Here is a 24,544-nt window from a genome sequence, read left to right as displayed (position 1 = left end):
CCCGTGCACCCCTAAATATTCACTTGAAAGCAAATGAAGGAGAACGTATGTTCATGCTGCATCATAGTAATTGAGTCAGGGTCTGGTTGTCTGATAACTCGATTACTAACAGACAGAGGGGATATAGCTGTGATGTTTAAAACACCGTAAAACAACAAACTAAACAAATAAAACGTGTCCAAATCTGACAATAGTCATCTTCCCGTAGCAAGGGCGTTAACTGAGTTTGAAAGTCCAGTTTCCACTATTGCCGAACTAGGCTGGAATTTCCAGGCTCGGACGTAGCGCCACCAGTGGCTATTACGAGTTATTTCCCTTCTAAGCCTCTCCTATGGACAGTACACAAGCTTTGCAAATCCTGCAGTCGACCGAAATCTGCACGTTGAAATCCATGTTGTTTAGGAATCGGGTGTTTACATCGTTACGTTATTTTGATTGGACTATACATAGACTCGTAAGTTCAGTCGGAATTCTTGCCTAGATCGGCAAGGGTGGAAACTGGACTCTTATTCTCAGTTAATGCCCTTGCCTCGCGAAGATGGACAATGGTCTGCTTAAAACGTTAAAACGTATCTTTAAAGACATATAAAGTCATCATGCGGGACAAATATATTTATTCAAAACATTCTCTTTTACATAAACTTTAATTGAATTCTCCGTCGACGTCAAGGTGGATAGCTGGAAACTGATCATGGCGATCGAAGACACACTGTGTCAAAATGACTTGTTTGCCAGCACGCATGACGACAAGATGTATCGGATTTGCATAACTGGTGTCCTGAAAATATATAAGGAATAAAAAAGAATCATTTTAAGTTCAATAACCCATTTGGATATTGGTAAATTGTGTTTCAGATTCGGATTCATCAATCGTTCTTAGTTGACTGTACAGTGTCATACACGTTTCATACAAACGTCACACTTAGTGTTCTTCATAATGTCATATAAATTTATATAAGTGTCGACACGCAAGAAATATATGATCGTGGGTTCGAATCCCGGTTCGCCCCTATTATGTTTCTAGGTTTGTCAGCACCATACCCGTGCTCGTGGTTTTCACCGAAGTGGTAAACGTCTGAGACCTGCATCACTTCGGGCTGTCCTCTCACATTTAGCTGACACGCCGTGATATAACTGGAATACAGTTTAAAGCAGCGTTAAACCCAACTCACTCACTCATATAAGTGGCATGCAAAGTTTCGTACAAGTGTAATGCATGTGTCATACACATGTCATACAAATGTCATACAAGTAGCATATAAGTGGCATACGGAATGTCATGGTTTCTACACCTTTCGGGAATCTGTAAATGTTCACAGAGATCACCACCAGTAAAACAGATGAGATTTGTTCCTTATGGGGGCACGGGTGGCTCAGTCGTCTAAGGCGCCGAAATTCGCTGTGCAGAGTTGCGTCCCTTAGGCACGCCAGAAACCTATGATTGTGGGTTCGAATCCCGGTTCGCCCCGATGATGTTTCTAGGTTTGTCAGCACCATACCCGTGCTCGTGGGTTTCACCGAAGTGGTAAACGCCTGAGACCTGCATCACTTCGGGCTTTCCCCCTACATTAAGCTGACACGTCGTGATTTAACTGGAATACTGTTAAAAGCGGCGTTAAACCCAACTCACTCATTCACTCATTCAAAGATCAATCAATCTACATCATAATAACATTCATACTGTACACCAGGGAAATATCCACAAATGTGAATGAATCTTATTTTGCGCCACAATAACTAATTTTCCAGATACACCGAGACTGCCTGAAAATAATCATGTCTCGTTCAGACAACTAGTAGTGGTCTACATCAGCATCAGCACACGCCGCCCGGATGCAGTCCATTAGGCATACAATGTAACATCGTCAACAGTTCACCGATCGGAACACAATACGTTCCTCCGTCACCCGTGAAAACGTACGGTCGCTTTGCGGTGTAGTCTGATTTTACAACCAACGAATCAAAGGACGGTTCCAGCGAGAGGAAAGCCAGCGAGTACTCAGATAATGAGTGTTCAGGTAACATCGGCAAATGTCATGGTTTCTCGCTTGATAAGGTGATTGAAATGGTATGCTTGGTGCAAAGTTCACGCTCGACGTAGGCCTCATATATTGTTATAACGGCCTCATTTAGACACATATCACCATTATCGTCCGCCAATGTATTGACGGGTGATGGAAGAACGAAGCGTGGAGTCTTGACAACACTGTAAACACCAGATTCTCATTGAAAGTTCTTATCATAAGTATAGGGGACTCCTCCATTATGGCCTATTATATCCCCAAAGAGGCATGAAACACATGTTCCAATCCAGTGTAGGCGTGGTATGTTTGAAACTTATCACCTTAATAGCAGTATTAATGTACTAAAAGTGCAAACGATTTAGATATCAATGTAAACCTAAGCAGTTCAACAATGATTAAAATATCTGAATATCATCATTTACAATTTAAAGGTTAAATTATTTGTGACACGATTCCAACATATGTGTCTTCGGCGGGAATACGCATGAAATATTAACACTAATTTAGAATTGTATTTGTATACTGGATGTGCTTCAATATTTCGAAAGAGATTCTACATAAGAGGTTAAGTGACAAGAAACTCACTCCACAGCCTCTTTTGCTTTGAGATAACCGACACACTCTTTGGTTGGCTGTTGAGCGTCAGAACAACAGCTTTCGTGGCACCATCCTGACTGACTCGGACAAGTCTGAAATCGTTGACACATGTAATGTAGAGCACACTGTTCTCTCTCCTTCTCTCTATCTACATATGCGTGAAAATCATTCCAATATGACTTTGAAGTGGCCTGAAGATCAGTCAAAGTACTTTATATATATAAGAGTACGAATGTCATTACAATGCCACCATAACACCCGATTCAGAATTCCAATGTGTAATACCATTTCTGAACACAAGACAAATTATAATCTGGACCATCTCAACTTGTATGAGGGCCATAAGTCTAATGCTGGATTGAAACACGTGGGAAAATCAAATTGGTAAATGTTACGCAATGGTCTTGGCATGCCACAAGAAGACTTCGTCCTAGTGTCAGGCATACATTAAGCAATCTTCATTACGGTCCACGTTTAAAAAAATGAGAAAACTACATGGGTTAAAAAGATTGGTTGTTTGAACAAATTTCAGACAGACTAGAGCCTGAATGCTTGACCAATGATCCACGTCATTGGGAGCACGATGGTAAACCAGGTCTCAAAACCTCACCACCCATTTCCAGTTTAAGATGACTCCTACGACAACAATGATATTCTGTTCTGGTGGGCTACACCGAACCAGAATCTCACAGGGCGCGGTCTTGATACTACCACTATCTTGTATTATACAATACTGACCACCTATCATCCTCATTTATTGAACTTTACCTTCCTTCACTATCGACATGAAAGTAGTAGTCGTCAGTCCGCCCATACAGCACACTGACATGTTCCATAACCACGGTCACACCCTTGCCATCTGTTCCTGCACTGAACACTCGTCCTTCAGCAAACCAGGTCAACCTGTTGGCTGCAAGGTATATTTCACTGTAAATATAGCATCATGTATACAAATGCAGTCAACGTCGCTGAGGAGTCAGTGGTGGCCATGTCGTCTAAGGATCGTGTGGACGTGGGTTCGACTCCCCGAGTCTCCAATATCATGATAACCATAATATCCGAGTTCTTGGGTTTCACCAAAGCGGTAATCGTCTAGGGCCTGCATTACTCTGGGTATTTCTCTAACGTTGAACTAACACGCCGTGATACAACTGAAATACTGTTAAAAGACCACGTTGAACAAAACTCACAAAGACTGAACAAAGAGACAATCGCCTAGGACCTGTTTCACTTCGGGTGTTTCTCGCACATAAAACTAACACGTAATGATACAAATGCAATTATGTTAAATTTACTCAATGGTTGATGCAGAAACATATCCCGACATATCCCGTTGTATTCACATTCACAATCGGGGCAATACACGAGGGTAATTCAAGAAACGTCATTATGTTGTTCCGCAAGGTCAGCTGGTAAAATATTCTTTAGGCTGTTTATACGATTATATGGGGAATAAAATTGGATCAGGGTCCCGATCCGCAAAGCGTTCGCAATCTTACGACCTATCGTAACTCTATAGTTAATCATAGACTTGCCAATGTCGTAGCTACGAAGTCTTTGTGGATCAAGCCCCAGGAGTACTCCAAATACAGTGAGTGAGTGAGTGAGTTGGGTTTAACGTCGCTTTTAACAGTATTCCAGTTATATCACGGCGTGGCAGCTTAATGGGGGAGGAAAGCCCGAAGTGATGCAGGTCTCCGACGTGTACCACTTCGGTGAAACCAACGAGCACGGGTATGTTGCTGACAAACCTAGAAACATAATCGGGGAGAGCCGGGATTCGAACCCACAATCATAGGTTTCTGGCGTGCCCAACGGACGCAACTCTGTACAGCGAATCGCGGCGCCTTAGACAACTTGACCACCCGTGACCCCACTCAAAATACAAGTATGTGCGAGCTGGCCAACGGTCACTTACATACGTGTTTTATTCGTTTCATTTTTGGAACGACTACATATTTAGATAAACATGTTATAAAATGGTTAAGTTACCATAATCTAATTAAAAAACGTGCAATACTATATTAATTTGCGTATTTACTCCTTGTTTACAATGGTTGTGCAGTTCCACGGGATTGCATTGAAGCCTCATGGAAAGCTGGCGATATTGTCACTTTGATGTATAAAAACATATTCTCATAGTCATCACTGTCGCGTTTGAAGAAGCATATCTTTATATTATACAAAAAAATTGCAAGTCGCACTGAACAGCTTCAAAGGCCCGTCTGCTGTGTCTTCAGATTAAGCTCTTTATGGACAAGTCATGTGGAACAAGTAGACAGAAGTGGGAACTAACGAAAGTAACTGCACCGATATCCGTGTCCCTAGGGATGATATAATGATGTTCTGTACAGCCTAATGAGATACCATGGGGAAGTACCTTCTTCGTTGATCTTCAGACCCCAGATTGCCGTATCTAGAATGAGTAATGGGGATCTTTTCTTTTGACCAAAATGATACATCATTATCTTGTTATGTTCCGTCCAGTACATTGTGCTGAAAGATAATGCACATTTCAAATGAATTTCAAAAGTACTCAAAGGTAACGGTGATCGCATTAATGCAAATGGCAATTAATAAAAAAAGAGACATGGACTATACCAAATGACGGAGTGATCGATCGATCGATCATCTTATTGCGCATCGAGTTTGGGCCAAGCAACCAGTGGTTTGTCGCATGGTCACAACTACGAACGAGATACGATGACAACAATTCAGCTACGTAACACTGCCCAACTTACCTAACCCTTTTTCAGACATCTCTTACAAGGTGTGGCACAAGGGACATATCTTGGGTTCGATTCCCGACATGGGTACAATGTGTGAAGCCCATTTCTGGTGTCCCCCGCCGTGATATTGCTGGAATATTGCTAAAAGCGGCGTAAAACCTGACTCATTCACTCTTGACTCCATACAGGGAGTTTAGAATCTTTCATTAAATGGTCTAATAACCCAAGACAAAATGTAGGTTTGTACACAAATATGGTCTTAGCTAGTTGTCTGAAGTCTGTAAAGTGATACTAGTTGTTGTCCTGTTTGCCATGTCTAGTTCAGGATCATCCTATAATAATTAATATCACAAAATCATTTTTGTATTGGTCCACATAGAAAGTATTTGAAACTTACAACTTTTGCTGATTGATGACAAGATCACGTGGTTTCTCGAGACCATCAAGCACGAGAATGTCAGTGTCAACGTCAGAGGTCCCGGCCCTCAGGGAGCCGCTGAACAGGGTGAAGAACACAATGCCTGATCTACTGTCCACAGCCAGACCCGTGATCTCGTCTGAGGAGTGGAATGTAATCGGTTGTCACTCCGTATATGTCGAATAATCGGTTACGTGGAATAGTTAGACATGTCGTACAGTCGAATATATCGCATATTTTACCGAGGGTGAGATGGTCAAAATGCCGATTGTGATTTTAGTTGGAAAGTTTACAAATTAAATCAGGATGTTCATGAACTTATGCTACACGCAGGTCTACATCAGGATTCTTTTGTCTGCCGTTGACATTCATCACGTCATGACACAACGTCGTTATTAATAATGTACAAAAGCTTCGTTTTCAAAATATATAACATCGATACTTTTCAACTGCCAACCAGTTCCCTGGAGAGGATTAAACCGTAAAAACATGATGCTGATGTAGCTGTAAGCGGCTTCTTTGTCCCAACACCTACCGTCCAGCGTCAACAATAGCTTAGGTTGACTGCCGTCCCACTTTATTTGCCTGATCGTGGCAGGCCAATCTGTGCAGTAGTAGATGAAGTCGTCACTGTAGTCATGGAGAGAAACGCTGCCAGTGGAGGTGGGGAGGCTGAGGTGGTCCTGGTCAAGGCGGCTCATGTGAAGCTTGGTCAGCGTCTTCTGACCAGTGGTCATCAGGATGTAGTGATCAAAGCGTTCGTAGGCTGTAATGCAGACAATGACGCTGTAACCAATATGGGCAAGGATATCGTTCCAATTATTTTCATTATTTCTCACTGGGCATTATGTTTGCTTCGTGGTCATTGGCTTGTTCCCGCTGTTTTTTTGCACTGTTTCCCTTGTTTTGAGAAGCGGCCCATAACAACGTGAGGTCACATCAACGCATTGTATCACAATAATTAGTAATTAACTTATATGAAAGACAGCGTCCTCCATTGTTTATGACGGCAATATGTGACATCGTTCTGACAAAAGATTGACTGAGCCTGTGTCTCCACTTGTGATAGGAAACACACAGTTTACAACATTTTCCGGAAAAGGATTCTGGGTAATATATAGAATAACCTTTTCGCAACTCGGAATTACAGCTTAACAGTCCCTAGTGAAATTCATTGCGAAAGCTTTTTTCAAACTGAATTTATTCGGCAAAGATATTCAGTAATAGCTTATTATATAAACAATCACGTCTTGATATTCGCTTATCTCTGGAGGAAACATGTCTTTTGATAAAACTCTTGTCACGTGACACAGCACACGTTAACCTCTGAGACAGCTCAATAAAACAGATGTTGTTTATCAATTTTGAATTTGTCTTAATTATTTTACTGTGGCAGATTGAAACAGGTCAGCAAGATAATTTCGTTGAAGATAAATTATACACTTATAATGTAAACCGAATAACATCAAAGCGTCCATTTAATTCCAAAAAGTAGCATCTTTCAAATTTTATCGAATCCACCGAATGCTTTCTCTATCTGTACGTTTAATGATTTACAGCGCGATTGAAAGGTCATCAGACTGCCATTAGGAAATGTAAGCCGGATGATCTATTTTGAATATTTGTTCGAGGCATCCGTGAAACGACGGATATGATTGACATCATGCATAAAATGTAATAATTAATGTATATTAGATATATTAAATAGTCACCTTTACATGATGCTTGGGACGATGCCCCGATCAGCGACGTGGTGGAGAAACCATGGCACGGCTTACAGTCCATCTTTCCATGTTGGTCCTGGTAGAATCCTTGGGAACAGGAGTGACACATCTTGTCCAAAAAGAAGGTCCCGGGCGCGCATTTAACTGCAAAATGGAGAGTTTGGTGAGCGTTGGGAAAGAGTGGGTGAGTGAGTGAGGTTGATTTTACGCCGCTTTTAGCAATATTCCAGCAATATCTCGGCGGTGGACACCAGAAATGGGCTTCACACATTGTACCCATGTCGGGAATCGAACCCGGTTCTTCGGCGTGCCGTGACAGGTGAACGCTTTAACCACTAGGCTACCCGACCGCCCCGTGGGGAAAGAAGGAAGACGAATCAATGTAGAAAATTGTGTTGACCAATAGAAGTTGGTCTGTTACAAAAAGCAAACAAACAGACACTTTTCATTTCTTCGAGGTTTTCTAATGCAAGTCATATTAAAGGGTCAAGTTTTCAAATACGATGCTCATTTTCTTCAACTGATACCCTGTATAATTTTTTTACAATATCTATTTATGATCTTAGTAATGACATTTCGTAATAAGAAATCTTGGTTTTGTCCCAAGAATAATAATTAATACCTATATATATATAAAAACACAAAAATGAGGTAAATGTTCACTCGGTGTACATGTAAGATATAATAAAATAATAAAGTCCACGTTAGTCCATCATCTTCTTTATATCAGTTTCAGACAAAGTACTTTCGCTGTCTCATATATAAAAAACTAATACTATAATATTACTGTTACTTTATCAACACAGATGTTTAGTGTGTCGGCAGCGCAAAGAATGTATTAATACATGTATATAATCGCAAAAAAGGTGTAGGTCTTGTTCAGTTAACAAATTTGTCACTGTTAATACAATGTTTTAAACAAACTGACAAGAGTAGACATGCGAGTGAAAAGTTAAACAAACAAACATAAAAACATATGAACACAGCTTCAAATGTTGCCGAGGTTCGTTTGTTGCAGGTGGAAAAGTATGTGACTTCAAATATAAACCGAAGCTCGTGTTTACCACAGAATAGACCCCCTGGTACCGATCCGTCTGGACACGTCACTTCCTGTTCCGCTACTACGTGGGGGGTGTCTTCTCCTGCGCCTAGTTTGAACGCAGAATATTTCCTTCTCCTTATTTCCCAGTTGGATTTGTCCAGGTCATGCCAGGCAGACAGCAACTTGCCGACCTCGCCTTTAACTGTCAATTTTAAGGTAATTGTCATTGGTTTCATATTTTCAAAGTGTAATTAAAACCTCACTTTCATTCATTTAAAAATACCTTGGTTTCCAACATTAAAGAAAGAAGGTTTTATAGTGCAAATACACTACATTTACACAGTCACTATGTTTTCATCAATCAAATTATATGCAACTCACTGCCACAGTTTTACGTGTGAAATGGCAAACGTCCAATACATTATTACACAAATATTTGTTTCTTTATTTGTATGACAATTAGTATAATATTCTTTAAATAATGTATACATAAGTATAACTTATCCATTTATCGAGTAAAGGTAGAAATATCTTTAAGAATTCATAATAAATGTTTTGAGTTACATGTGTTTGAAATAAATGGATGTTAGGCAATGAAAATTGAAGTCTTTGTTTTTCACATTTTTTTAATTCTTTTCCAATTTGCATATTAACATCACAAGTTGGTAAGGTCTGACCGTTAATTTACGAATACCTCTTGATCTCATCTAGGCATCTTCTATAAGCAAGAAATGAGTTTGCCGTTTACATTTAATATCATATGTAAAGCGAGATATCAAGAGTGAGTTTCACTAGTTAATGTCAATGTATCCACCAACATCTAACTACCATGCACATCGCCGACACACAAAGTCGCTCTCTGTATTTGCGTCCCGTCGTTATTCCGGACAGAGAGGTTCCGAGTGCCAAATGTTTGTTGATGAAGGAAAGTCGGGTGATAACAAAGGGTCACCGGGCAGCTTGTTGTTATGGTGCCCAACCACTGGTTTGCCACGCAAGTTTAGATATTACCTGGAATATTTCCGACGGGTGGCTCAGTCGTCTAAGGCGCCGGCATTTGCTGTGCAGAGTCTGCCTCCCTTAGGCACGTCAGAAACCTATGATTGTGGGTTTTAATCCCGGTTCGCCCCGATTATGTTTCTAGGTTTGTCAGCACCATACCCGTGCTCGTGGGTTTCACTGAAGTGGTAAACGTCTGAGACCTGCATCACTTCGGGCTTTCCTCTCACATTAAGCTGACACGCCGCGATATAACTGGAATAATGTTAAAAGCGGCGTTAAACCCAACTCACTCACTCACTCTTTGGTGTCTAAATAGGAAGATTGTGAAGTCGTATGAATCGTACCTCGCGCGGCCCTTGACCTGTTAGAGCGTGAGTACAGAAGGACTTCCGACCCCTGAATCTGCATCCCAAGCTCCCTGTCATCAGGGTTACCAGTGTCAGTTTGTTCCTCGGGAGTCGTTGTGACATCGGGGGTGCCAGAAGCATTGGTGCTTTCATCCTGGAGCACTTGCCATGTGTTGAACAATTTGTGGAAACTTGGCACTATAATGTTGATATAACTATTATAGCAGAGGATACACATTTCATTAACATAACAATTAATCTATTACATAAAAACATGCTGTTCTTTTACACCAACCAGTCACCACTAACCTTACGAAAACCGATAACAGTATAGCGCAAAATGACGATTTATCATTAAAGTCATCGATGTTTCGAACGTTGAAATTAACATTCTAAAGAGATTATACACACATAAATGTGTAACACAGAATCTTGTGATGTTTTTGGTATCATTTCTATCCATTGTTATATCCAAATTTACATAGACAAAGGTCCCAGTTTTAGAATCCATTCTCGGTCTGACTTAATAGATTCTTATCTCTTCTCGTTAATAAGTATTTATATATTAATCATCTTGCCTTTTATATTTTAATATGTATTGTTCTGTGGTAAAACACACACACACACACACAGTGTCACACACACACACACACACACACACACACACACACACCTCTCTGGATCTGCTTTTTGACTTGGTCAAATAGCACATTCGTTTCTGCTGATTTACCTAACACAGATATAAAAACTTCCCATCTGTTTCATATTTAGATATATGCATACAGGTTCCGAGTGACAAATACAGGACTGTATGACTTCAACTTTCCACTAGTTAATTTTCCCTTTATGTCGACCAATATTCCATGGTATCATTACTATTGGATAGTGATTCATGAACACATTCTTTTGATAGAGATGCAATCGTACAATGGATTTCGTGTAATACCATGGAAAGGGTTTTATCACGTCATACACTCTCTAGACACATTTGCTCATTACTACAAGTGTGTCTCCTGAAAGTACCTGTCCTACAGACATCCGACTCCAGTTATTCAATGACACCAAATACATCCCTTGACAACATGTTATAGGCACATGGAAGGTTGAGTTCTTACTATCATCATTCTGAAGAACATCCGACAGATTGAGAGACGCGGGTTGAACGTCAGAGAGCAGGTTCAGTTGTCCAAACCTCTCCCCACCATACTTCTTACAAACAACCGTGTTTCCATCACAAGCCTGAATCTTCACGTCGTGTCTGCACCGCTTGTTCTTCACACAGTCAAACCTGGAGCCGACATCCAGGAGATGGTCCCTAGCGGCTTGGATACTCACTTCCGCCTGAAGCAGCACTGAATACTTGACCCCGACTGTCCAGGGAGTCTGAGGAACTAACAGTGGGAGATAACAGTGAGTGAATGGGTGAAAGAATGATCTGTCTTTTTGCACATTATTTCAGTTATATACCGTGTGTCCACTTACCGTGGAAAACAGCCGGAATATGTTTATCACTGTGAACGCCACCAGGGCATGGTGCTGACAAACCATAAATCATAATCAGGGCGAATCCGGCATTCGAACCCACAATCAGTGGAGCGTGGCTTCTCTTAAGGATGCAATAATGCACAGAACGGCGCTTTGAACTAGACCACCTACATTTTGAAGCAAATTATTAATTAATACACTGACACATCAAATCTTATTCCTGCTTTGCATGTATGTAAATACTTAAAAGTATTTGTTATGGTCTTGCTGAGGGGCGGTCGGGTAGCCTGGTGGTTTAAGCGTTCGCTCGTCACGCCGAAGACCCGGGTTCGATTTCCGACATGGGTACAATGTGTGAAGCCCATTTCTGGTGCCCCCGCCGTGATATTGCTGGAATATTGTTAAAAGCGGCGTAAAACATAACCCACTCCCTCACTCACTATGGTCTTGCTATCCCTTAATTCAGTTCACACTTTGTATTTCATGAGTTTTTTGCAAGAATGGAAGTACTGTGAGAAATGTTTCTTCATATCACCACAGTTAGTCTCGAAATTGGGATGCATTCTATGGTCATGTGTTTTTTTTAACCGTCCTATAATTAATGTGTATTGACATTTGTGTAAATATTTATAAAAAAATATATTATGTCTTCAATCTTGTATGGTCATTTCGTAACAGCAAAGGACGTTACTCCTTTCATAATCTTACTAACCCATCCGGAGTGGCGGTGAGGTAGCCTGGTCTGTAAAGCCTAGGCTCAACCCGTCGTTGACCTGGTTCGATTCTGTACATAAGTACAATGTGGGAAGTCCATTTTTGTGTTCCCCCGACTTGATATGGCCGCATCAGTATATACCTCTACTCACTCACAAAAATCCGGAGCTCTGACTTGACAGCACTAATTTTACCACCCCACACAAGTCCGGTCTAGACGGATTGCACTCTACAGCAATTGGTTACAAGATGTAGCTTTTTTACCTGTGCACGACTGAGTGAGCCTATCGGGTTCCCATTCCCCGAGGCTGCAGGTGTAGTTGACAGGCTCCTCCGAGAACACCAGTCCTCTGTTGCAATGGATGCTGCAGGTGATGTTGTCACCGTGCGCCGTGCAGGACGACGACACCCCTTGGCCAAGTTGCAGATCGACCTCTCGGCAGTCTTTAAATAAAATACATTTATTATGTGTTTGGAGATGAAATACTATATATATCTCAAAAATATAAAAATCGATATTTCATTAGAATGAAACATTTTCTGTCGAAAATACTTTCAGTCTGCCTCTTTAGGACGATGGTCACAACATGTATAATGAAAAAGAATATTTGTCTTTTCTTGTGAAGTAACAAGTTTATATTGTCGAAGACCTGGAAATCCTTTTCACTCTTAGTTGCGGTACCCATACATATGAAACTGTGACGCGGTAGCTTACACGTTATTTTACAAGACATTTGGTTATTAAAAGTTCCAATTGTTCAATTTATCGCGTAAAATCTACAGGTAGCACAGCCCTACATTGGACACACAGTACGTTTAACTCCGTTCTAGCACGACATAGCTGCAACAATGCAGATCAGGCTAAAAGCAAAAATTACTCACTAACTATACCCGTACTATCACAATATTTAACGCTAACCGTGTTGGAATCCTGGATTTCAGTAGTGGGTCGGTTCGATTTACGAAAATGCTGATAATAGACAAAAGAAATATGCCGCCAAGACCCCTAAATAATAATTATTCACCTGTTCATTGTTCAAGTATGTACACCCGCATCGTGCCAAGACCCTCAAATAAACAAAGATGCTTACTTCAGTTGCCGACATAATCACCTGGGCATGCTTCAAGTTGGCACACTTTGCTTTGTGTGCTCTTCCCTTCACACGGGATCCCGGCATCCTCAGAGATGCAGAACCGCCGCCGGACTCTGAAGCCAGCACCACAGGTCTTGGAACACTCGCCCCAATCACTCCATTCAGCCCACTCCGGGTCAACTACAACAATGGTTGGTTGGTTGGTTGGTTGGTTTGTTGTTTTACGCCGCACTCAGCAATATTCCAGCTATATGACGGCTGTCTGTAAATAATCGAATCTGGACCAGACAATCCAGTGATTGATATCATGAATATCGATCCACGCAATTGGGATCGATGACATGTATCAACCAAATCAGCGGGCCTGACCACCCGATCCCGTTAGTCGCCTCTTACGACAAGCATAGTCGCCTTTTACCCCGGATCTTCACGAGAGACTACAACATTGCACATGGTGAATCAGTAAAAGTGATACACGTCAATCAGTAAACCACATCATAGATGATACTCGTGGACAAATGATTTGTTTGTTTGTTGTTTAACGCCGCACTCAGCAATATTCCAGCTCTTGGACAAATGAAGAAATGGAAGTAGGTAGTAGGGTTTTAAACTGCTTCTAGGAATACGATAGTATTTCCACAGCAGGGGATACTGAAACTATGTCTTCTTTCTGACGGGCGAACCTAAGTATTCAATGGTGACACGAGTACATGTTTACAGCGGCATGCTTATAACATGAATCACGAACCATTTCTCCTTTCCTGACTTTCAAATTCAAGAACTTCACTACTGGTCTTTTGGACAATTTACATAAAAAAGGGCAACTGTGCCTTGGAAAATATGGAACCGGAACCGAAAGTAGCATGTAAAAATTAGGTTTGGGTAATTTTTAAGGGTAGTGGGTGTGAAACAAAAAATAATTAGGCGTGTTTATCGATAAAATAAAATGATCACGGATACTGTTCATTTGAGACTATTTTATAACTGACTTGTTCTTTCTTGACACAGCATGCCAGTGACATTAGCAGGGCAAACACAGCTGTAACCGCCTGTCTGATCTGAGAAGCACGTGGACCCCGAGCTGCACTGGTTGTCTAAGCAGAAATCTGGAGCTTGCTGGCATCGGTCACCAGAGTAGCCGCCTTTACATACACACCGGAAGCTGTCAGTGGTGGGGACACACATATGGTCGCCACATGGGTTTTCTTTGCAGGAATCATTTTCTGTAACAATGACGTGAAAACGTAAAACGTACAACTTACAGTAATATATAGAGAGTTTGGCAGCTGAAAATGGAAATAAATAAGAGATCGCATATTTCTACAATGTTATAGAGGATCACCCATATGAAATATAGCTATTCTTGTTTCTCACGGTTATTCGACGATTATAATGGACAGGTATATGAATAAACATATAAATCTAACATTCAGGGTCTAGAATATGTACCGAAACAGATTCCATAGAACGAAAGAGGCGTAATAGACAAAGTGATGATAAAAAAGATATGAATGATAGTTGAAATTAGTGATGACATAGTTAGTCGCGAAAACGGTACGCATGGCATGTTCTACCGGTATCACCCGCAACTCAAACACTCCACAAACGAAAGTGCTAGTAATTCAGGTGGTTCGAACACGCCATGTGAAGGTCATGGTATGGGATAGCATCGTTCATCATGTTTTCAAGCTAAGTGTCAAATTAAGGAAATTGCTGAAAGCGGCGTAAAACCATACTCACTCACACACTGTATAATGTGTAATCCTAACTTGTTAAATGTAAAATAACGTATGCTATTTTGGTGATCCTATATACCACGTGTGAATCTCTTATGAGGTGTCATATTATAAAGTATGTGTGTAACTGTGTGAACAGTTATGATCATATGTTAATGATAAATAACATTTGTGATCCATGATATATACTGACGGAGACACGTTGAGGGCGTGACCTCGAAGACGCTGTCAAGTCTTGTGAAGTTGAGGCCATGGACAGAAAACAGTGTGGTGTTAAGACTTGCTTCACATGACGTCGACAACAGCCTAACTACAGACATATCAGATGATGGAATCACGTTGAGACTCTGGATCAGTGCGTCTGAAAAACAAGTTGCAGGCTCCGCCGTCAAGGTTCTTTTATGTGACTCAGTCAGTAAAAAGTCCAAGCTACCTTACATGGTGTATGATAAGTAAAACATTTTCGTCATTTAACAGCTCCAATATTTTTAATGTGACGTCACTTTTCAAGTTACTAAATAAACATTAATAATATATTAGAGTATGGTTAGGTTCCTAACGCAGAGTCCAACCCTTATGATGACGATGATGCTGATGCTGATTGGGTAATCCTTTGTGCATGTGCATGTGCATGTGCATGAACCAAATGTACATTCAGATTACAAGCCCAGTTTCTCACACAAGATATATGACACTTACAGACATCCTTTTCCAGTGTGATGATCAGACTTGCTCCTCTTGTAAGTGGACATTCCAAAGACAGATGTTTTTGATGCCACACTTGGCGGCCATCTTGAAATACGTACACTGAGTTCTTGTCCCACGAAAGTGCCACGTGACTCCAAGTTTGATTTAAGCCTTCTTCGATATGGATAACGTCACTAGAGGAAAAAAAGAACAAGAATGCCATACATAAGCAACACTCTCCGTCATCAGATCTTCCTCAATTATCCAGTTATTATATATCCATTCTATCATGGTAAATGCCGTGGACCCCTTCACTAAATGGTTTGTGAAATAACATAACGCTAAAAAACATCCGTCCAGACTAATTACACTAATGAGGGAGAGAAATCACGTGCTATGTTAGAGAATGATAGATTAAGGTGGTGGCGTCAATTCAGAGACGAGGCTTCATTCGATGGGGATGTTCATGTTCATAGAATGAAGATAAACTACCCTGGATAATCGGAGATGACATCCGACATATGTTAATTGTTTCAGTGCAAGTAGCACGTGTCCTTTAATGTAAGATTTAGGACACCACAAACACATGAATGTTTCGATTGACTTGCGCAGATATAAAGTGCGCAGATAGCGGTCCTCCTGTGGGGTGGTCACATGTGGTCTACTGCTTCGTGACCTGTCCCTTGTGTGCCGAGTCTGCTGGTATTGCGGAAGTAGTGGAGCAATTGCCAGATGGCTGTGCTTCTGGGTATCATTGAACATTCGATTCCCGGAGCCCCCGAGGATCAGGGTTAGAGTGAGTGAATTGGGTTTAACGCCGCTTTTAACAGTATTCCAGTCATATCACGGCGAGTCAGCTTGAGGTAGAGGAAAGCCCGAAGTGATGCAGGTCTCACATTTACCACTTCGGTGAAACCCTCGAGCACGGGTATGGTGCTGACAAACCTAGAAACATAATCGGGGCGAACCGGGATTCGAACCCACAATCATAGGTTTCTGGCGTATCCAAGGGACGCAACTCTGCACAGCGAATCGCGGCGTCTTAGACGATTGGGCCACCCGTGCCCCCGATCAGGGTTAGAATTGGTCTTTAGCAACACATGCTTGTCGTGTGAGGCTATTAACGGGATCGGTTGGTCAGGATAGCTAACTTGATTGATTGATTGATTGACGTCATCGTATCCCTCTAGCGTAGATCGATACCTATGATGTCAATAACTGGACTGTCTGGTCCAGACTCGATTATTTACAGACCACCGTCACATAGCTGGAGTGCGGCTTTAAACAACAAACAAACAATCGATGTCCGGAAATTTTTACTCGGTTCCAAATGAAATTTCTGTATATCCAAAAGGCAGCATGTTTTTTCTCCTAATTAAATGGTTATCATTATGTTTCAATAATTAATCTAGAAACAACAGATACATTTGATCACCCTAATGAATCACCCTAATGTTGACAAATGTAAAAATATATTTTCAATGAGTAAATGGCAGTAACAGTTAACTTTGCTTAATGGGACGAATGTAAAAATGTACTACAATTTACTTGCTCGAGAAACCTATTTCTTTTAGTGTGGCAAGAAGCCCATCCTTGATGTCCCTGTCATGATACAGTCGTAATGCTAAAAAGACCATAATACCCACCTCACTCATTTAAAATGACCCGCAAATACGAAAACAGAATGAACAAATTATATCATAATAAGTCTGATACCTTGCAACTGATACGTCGATGGAAGAGGTTAGGTTTATGGAAACCTGCGTTCCATGCTGAGGGTGGTGTACTTCAAAGGTCAGTCCATTCTTCCCCGAGTAAAAAACCTTTACCCACACACTGAAGGTAAACTCGCAGACGGCCTCCTGATAAGAAGACGGCATGGCAACTGTGACGGGGCCCTGGAGCAAGATGTCTGAAGCTGTGAATTAAAAAAATGATAGCATAGGAAATCTGAAGACATATTGGAATGGATCGAGAAAAGCCTTTGTAACAAAATAAAATGCTTTCTTTTACGAATGTAACAGAACCCAATGACTTCCGAAGAGTAATTGAGTTTGGTTTAACATAGTTTTGAATAGTATTTCAGTTGTATCACGGCATGTCGATCCTGGAGGAACGCCTAAATTGATGCTGGCTCTTGCCGTTAAACACTTTGGTGAAACCCACAAGCACCGGTGCTGGCAAACCAAAATCATCACGGCTAAACGGGGATTCGAACCAACGGTCATAGGTTTCTAGTACGAGTAAGAGACACAACTCTGTACGGCGTGTTTGTGGGGACTGGGCCACCCAGACAGAGGTCATTTAAGGCTCATTAACGACAAGACGTGTCCGATTATGAACGTATTATGGGAACAACCTTCGTTTAAGAAGATTGTATAAACTAAGTTAAAACACATTTTACCGGACTTAACGAAATAACGTTCTTGTCTTGGGCCAAAAGAAGGTTAATAATTTGGTCAGTTGATGCTGTGTTCAAACTATAACCAATATAACTGTGATGAAGCTGAAAATTTGGATATTAATGGTTGAAATATAATTGTTCATACAAAGTCACCGCAAAGATGGCTATTTTGACATATTGCTTACGGGATATGCACAATAATGTTTTCTTTACTGAAGTAATGCAATACACTCCCGTTAATGCATTAATGTTTTAATGACATATTTCATAACCATCACACGACACCATCGGCAAGTCAAGAACACCACTTACGGATGCACTCCAGCAGAAACTGTGCAGCATTTCCCTGTGTCCTCATCCCCGGAGGACAGGCCAGGCAGGACGCACCCCCTTCGTGTGGCTGGTATGTGCCAGGGGGACATGTGGAACAGGGGGACAAACCCGTGCGTGAATAATAGCCAGGGCGACAGAGCTCTAGATACAGCAATCGAAAATCAAAACTTGTACATACTAGTACGTAGTTAAACACAACAATAATCATTCAAAGGCACAAGGTACAGAGGCAACAATTATAAAAACGACATCTCCAATGTGATATTAAATATCCTTTATCTTTGGAACAAATCTCTAGATGAATTCGTGAATCAAAATAAGAGGTATCTAATCTATCAGACTACCTCAAATTTCAAAACGCACCAGGTTAATCACCTTATTTGACATTCCTAAACTGGAATCTATATTACATGTGCTGGAGTATATTTTGCAACTGAGGTTCCTCGGTAAGAGATGAACACCTATTCGCGAACACCTGGTGTCATCACTGATTTTCAGTGATCCATTCAATTTGCCTTTACGCCTAATGGAATCTGTTTCGTCGGGTAATGGAGACTGGTGATTCTCTGGCGTTTTATAATTACAGATGTGTTGGTGTCATTGAAACTTTGTTCGGAAATTTTATTTCGAACCCACGGCACCATTTCCGGGTATCAAACACTCAATAACACACGCAAATCTAAAAACACATGATGTAACCAACGCTAATCGTAAGATTGGTTCCGGTTGTCAGCCTCTGTGCATTTGGTCTCATCGCATTTCGACGATGAGCAACGTTGCCAATATTAACAACATCTTGTCTAATCCATAATTGCTCATTTATTTGGGACTATTTGCGGACTGCGGGGTTGGCAACATTGACCCACTCACTCACCAACACACTCAGTTACGTTGTTCCTCCCGTCTTTCAAGGTAGTATGGCCACTCTGACAGGAGACACAGGCAACAGAGCCTGGTCTATCCTGGTACGATCCTTTCTGACAAGGTTCGCAAAGCTTACTAGAATTGTAGAAGGTCCCCTGAGGGCATGCAACTGCAAGTACAAACAAAACGGGAAGAATTACAGAAACTAGATTGGCATGAACACGTTAGTGATGCCGCTGATCAATGGTCAAAGTATTTTAGTTATACGATGGGTACTTAAAAGCCTATTTGATTTAATCTTTCCAAATGAAAAATGAAGGGGGTTTGTGTACATTCTATCGCGCGAGGCGTGCTTTTCATATAGCGCCAAATTTCCACTTTACAACAGTAACAGAGAGAAAGCAATCACTATGTTTAGCACAAAAGTATGATAGAAATGAATAGAATAGAATAAGAAATTACAGTATTTCAGTTATATCCCAGCGTTTCAGCCCTAATGGGTGAAAGAGAATACAGTGGCGCAGGTCGTAAAATGTGTTTCACTTTGATGGACCCCGCGAGCAGGGACATGGTGTTAACAAACGAAGGATTACATTCGGTGTGAATCTGATATTCAAACACATCACTGGATCCTGACGCGGAAAGGGGCCTTGCTCTTAGCAGCCAATATATTGCGTCACATTGCCACTTCGGGATAGTCATTGAAATACGTACCACAGGCATTTTTGGACTTGCGGGCTCTCATATAACCTTCATGGCATACCGGCGTGGGTGTCCTCCTCCTCACCGACACTGGACACACCTTCTGACCTGCGACTGTGAATGTCCCCTTTTTCTTGATGGCCTTTATAATCTTCACCAACTTCGCTATAGTCCTTACCGCGACCTGTTCAGCTGATGCCAACGGTGTCTCCTCAGACATCACTTTGATCTCAAATACGATGAAATTGATGGACGCTCCACGACGAACTCTTCCGAACTTTCCTTCTATATCTCGTCTCTTTCTCGAGCTACCACACGTGACTTTCACATTCTCAACTGTACAGTGCCGTCCGCTGCACAGATTATTGTTCTTCAACATAATGATGAAGTTCGTCTTTACCTCCTCTTCAGCATCTTTGCATGGACCGTTAAAGATGTAGGCAGCGGGTAGCGTCTGTCCCCATCCTGGTACTGTTGCTGTAAGCAGTGATGAAAGAAAGCTGTAAACAATGTGCCAGTTATATTAATGTCTCAAAAGAATTAAGTTTTCTGCATTAAAATCACTTTCCCACCGGGTCACCTCAAAAGTAAGATTGTGCTCAGATGTATTTTATTGTACCTGATTGTTTTGATTGTGAAGCCTGGGGTTGTCTGTGTATGCTGTCTGTTTTTAAAGAAATCAAAGATTTGTGAACTGTTAGTTGAAAATGACTTATTTTAAGGCTTGGATAGGTTGGAACTTTTTGGAGGTTTCTTTTTTTATTGTACTAGCCTTATGGTGATGCGATGAGATAGCTTACTGGTTAAAGCGTTCGCTCGTCACGCAGATGACTCGGGTTCACATGGATACAACGTGAGTAGCTCACTTTTGGTTTACTCCGCCGTGATGTTGCTGAAGTATTCAATCTGCTAAAAGCCGTGTACAACCATACTCTCTCACTCCCAAATGATTTACGACCCGTGATCCGGGGTAAAATAGGTCTTCAGCAACCCATGCCTGTCGTTAAAAGCGACTATGCTTGTCGGAAAAGGCGACTAACAGGATCGGGTGGTCAGGCTCGCTGACCTGGTTGATGCATGTCATCGTATCCCTTTGCGTGGATCGATGCTCATGATGTCAATCACTGGATTGTCTGGTCCAGACTCGATTATTTACAGACCGCCGACATATAGCTGGAATAATGCTGAGTGCGGCGTTAAACAACCAACCAACCAACCCAAATGACTTACGTTCACACCCAGGCACGTTGTCTGAGGTCCACTTCCCACTGCTGATCGGGCAGATGTAATACTTCTCAAATTCCCCAGGGACGTCATAGCCTTTCTGGCAGAGGACAGAACACATCTGACCTCCCAACCACTTGTCACAAGCCACGGCTCCGTGTGCAGGTGCACTCAGTGGAGGACATTTGGGCACTGATATTGAAATGATAGAACAAGTCGAAGTATTACAATATGGAGAGAAAGACAAGGAGGAATTTCTAGTAACAGTGTTATATTTGTAATAATGATTTAAAAAAGGCATTAGGAGTTTTATAAAACGATATCTTCTACGGGTGCCAACTGTCTCAAATGCCGAACTTGTATAACTGTCGACACATAGAGATGTCAATCGTTTTCGGATTGTTTTTTACATACGAATGGTCAGTGGTCAAACATGTTTTTTCAGGTCCCCTTTATCAGAATTGTCGTTCGGATGAAATGAAAGAAAACGAAACAAATATACTACCCATCAAAAGTTTAGACTCACCAGTGTAAATGTAGCCACTCACTATACTCAACTGTTTCAAACCAGATAATGCCAAATATTCTAAACTTTTTACAGGTACTGTTAGCACATGAACTGTTGTGGCGTAAAACCAAATCTGTGTCGGTGAAAAGATTAGAGTTTTTCGTTCATTAATTGATAAAACTCTGTGAAATGTCGCACATTTTTAAACAAAATTCGCACCAAAACGCAGGTGTTCACATGCACGATAATGCACGTGTTTTAGCAGCAATTTGACGCGGGATACTCGTGCAATTTATCTTTATAAGGATTGCAGTTGGCTCTTCTGAGTTAGTGGAGAAATTCTTCTTTGATGCAAGCATGGGTAGAGGGAGAAGTCTCCGTATTGAGCAACGACATCAAGCCTTGGCACTGCTACAAGATGGCAGATCACAACGGTTTGTTGCCAGACGTCTTGGCGTATCCCAACAGACCAACTCCGTCCAGGATCGACCCAGGTCGGGTAGGTCAAGGGTAACATCACAGCAAGATGACCGATGCGTCTTTTTGCTGTTTCTCAGGGGCAGACACATTACAGCCACAGCAGCCAATAATGCTTTCCAACAAGCTACAGGACGACGTGTATCTGTATCAACAATACGCCGCCGATTACGTCACTACGGACTGCGGGCACGTCGTCTAGCTGTAAGACCCCCTCTTACACCACGCCACCGTCAGAACAGACTGAATTGGGGAAATGGACATTTACGCTGGGGTCCCCGCAGATGGGCAAGGGTACTCTTCTCCGACGAATCAAGGTTCAATCTGCATTTCAACGATGGTCGGATCCCAGTCTACAGACGTCAGGGAGAGCGGTACGCTGACGTTGCTGTTGTGGAGCATGATCGATTTGGAGGTGGATCCGTTATCGTCTGGGGAGGTATCACCCTGACTGGAAGAACTGATTTACTGGTACAGGATGGAAATCTGACTGGCCAGAGATACAGGGACGAGATCATCATTCCTATTGTGCTTCCATTCTTAAGGGCCATGCCAGGTCACGCGGTTTTCAAAGATGATAATGCCAGGCCTCACAGAGCTCGCATCGTGTCAGCTTGTTTACAACAAAATGGGGTGAATCGAATGGATTAGCGAGCATTATCGCCCGATATGAACCCCACTGAGCATGTTTGGGATCTGCTGGGACGGCGTGTTTATGCCAGAGTTCCTCCCCCTGCTAACCTTCGCCAACTTCGCAATGCATTGTTTGAGGAGTGGCAAACATTCCCCAGCGGCAGATTGAACTGTTCTTTCGTGGTATGCAACGTCGATGCAATGTCTGTGTTAGAGCCAGGGGTGGTCATACCCGTTATTAAATTTTGCAATTTCACTTTTGTATGGTACTAGCCAATACGGCATTCTGGTTCACTAATCATCAATGCACACGTCCTTGTGAACAAGGATATGAAGACCTAAATGAATGATTTTGTTATTTTTTATCGGTAGCTTTCACAAATACGATTTTCTTACGAGATATAGTGAGTGGTTTCAGTGAGTCTAAACTTTTGATGGGTAGTATATATATATATATGCTTTTTAGTCAAAGCATTATTTTTTTGATCATATCTTGACCCATTTTACTTATTATTTTCATTATTGAAATCATCTAGAAGACTCGGCAGAGAACGGGCTGTTTTCGGCATTTATTTTCATGTTATTCCGCAATTGTGAAATTAAGGTTTGCAAATCCCTAAACTAAATCGCTAAAAATATTTTTGTTTTCTTTTAATTCAAAACATTTACACCAGTTTGACAAGTAATATATTGGAGTACATATAAATCAGGTCAAGGACATATAATTACAACGACAACATTTACTCCGTTGTCTCTCTTGTCTTGGTAGTACCTTCACAATATGGCTTGGTCCTTGGTGGCGTGTTTTTCTGTCCCCAGTCCCAGAAAGTCCCACTTTTCCCCGTTGATGATGACGTGCATGTGATGTAGCTGCTTCCCTTTAGGGGGATGTCCATGCCGCACTCCAGCTTACACTTCTTACCTTCAACAAACGGTGGAACACAACCAGGCAGCTTCATATGTTCATCCTCTAGTGGTGGAGGCTCACACTCAACACCTGCAAAATCACAAGGGTATTTGACCTCGCTTGTAATACTATTTCAGTTATATCAGTTGTATTCAGCACATTAACAAGACCAGCACTACGATCTACATCATCGTAATCCTGTGTGTGTGTGCCTGTGTGTGTGAGGGTAAAACGGTAAATTGAGGTGACCAAGGCTTCATTCCGAAAAATGCACGTTTTATATATATATATATAAATGCATATGTGAGGGTAAAACAGTAAATTGAGGTGACCAAGGCTTCATTCCGAAAAATGCACGTTTTATATATATATATATAAATGCATATGTGAGGGTAAAACGGTAAATTGAGGTGACCAAGGCTTCATTCCGAAAAATGCACGTTTTATATATATATATATAAATGCATATGTGAGGGTAAAACGGTAAATTGAGGTGACCAAGGCTTCATTCCGAAAAATGCACGTTTTATATATATATATATATAAATGCATATGTGAGGGTAAAACGGTAAATTGAGGTGACCAAGGCTTCATTCCGAAAAATGCACGTTTTATATATATATATATATATATATATATATATAAATGCATATGTGAGGGTAAAACGGTAAATTGAGGTGACCAAGGCTTCATTCCGAAAAATGCACGTTTTATATATATATATATAAATGCATATGTGAGGGTAAAACGGTAAATTGAGGTGACCAAGGCTTCATTCCGAAAAATGCACGTTTTATATATATATATATAAATGCATATGTGAGGGTAAAACGGTAAATTGAGGTGACCAAGGCTTCATTCCGAAAAATGCACGTTTTATATATATATATATA

General features: G+C 41.3%; 1 protein-coding gene across 1 annotated transcript in view; it reads right to left on the bottom strand.

Annotated features, from left to right (window-relative positions):
• Positions 1-605: 605 nt before the first annotated feature.
• The window catches only part of LOC124149204, a 34,939-nt gene continuing 11,000 nt past the window's right edge, over positions 606-24,544 (bottom strand). Inside the window, exons 8-28 of the mRNA XM_048382499.1 lie at positions 23,517-23,741; positions 21,133-21,318; positions 19,915-20,379; positions 19,211-19,369; positions 18,316-18,477; positions 17,316-17,517; positions 15,612-15,793; positions 15,106-15,273; positions 14,166-14,399; positions 13,195-13,356; positions 12,347-12,526; positions 10,999-11,274; positions 9,881-10,081; positions 8,557-8,736; positions 7,481-7,636; positions 6,304-6,534; positions 5,748-5,907; positions 5,002-5,117; positions 3,390-3,531; positions 2,610-2,713; positions 606-778 (exon numbers count right to left, since the gene is read on the bottom strand). Coding sequence (XP_048238456.1) covers positions 690-778; positions 2,610-2,713; positions 3,390-3,531; positions 5,002-5,117; positions 5,748-5,907; positions 6,304-6,534; positions 7,481-7,636; positions 8,557-8,736; positions 9,881-10,081; positions 10,999-11,274; positions 12,347-12,526; positions 13,195-13,356; positions 14,166-14,399; positions 15,106-15,273; positions 15,612-15,793; positions 17,316-17,517; positions 18,316-18,477; positions 19,211-19,369; positions 19,915-20,379; positions 21,133-21,318; positions 23,517-23,741 — 3,980 coding nt within the window. The 3' untranslated portion in view covers positions 606-689. The remainder of the gene's footprint in view (positions 779-2,609; positions 2,714-3,389; positions 3,532-5,001; positions 5,118-5,747; positions 5,908-6,303; positions 6,535-7,480; positions 7,637-8,556; positions 8,737-9,880; positions 10,082-10,998; positions 11,275-12,346; positions 12,527-13,194; positions 13,357-14,165; positions 14,400-15,105; positions 15,274-15,611; positions 15,794-17,315; positions 17,518-18,315; positions 18,478-19,210; positions 19,370-19,914; positions 20,380-21,132; positions 21,319-23,516; positions 23,742-24,544) is intronic.

This window comes from Haliotis rufescens, unplaced genomic scaffold (genome assembly GCF_023055435.1).
Source record: "Haliotis rufescens isolate VD_foot unplaced genomic scaffold, xgHalRufe1.0.p SCAF_4, whole genome shotgun sequence".
Lineage (NCBI taxonomy): Eukaryota > Metazoa > Mollusca > Gastropoda > Lepetellida > Haliotidae > Haliotis > Haliotis rufescens.
This window is presented reverse-complemented; position numbering and strand designations above follow the sequence as displayed.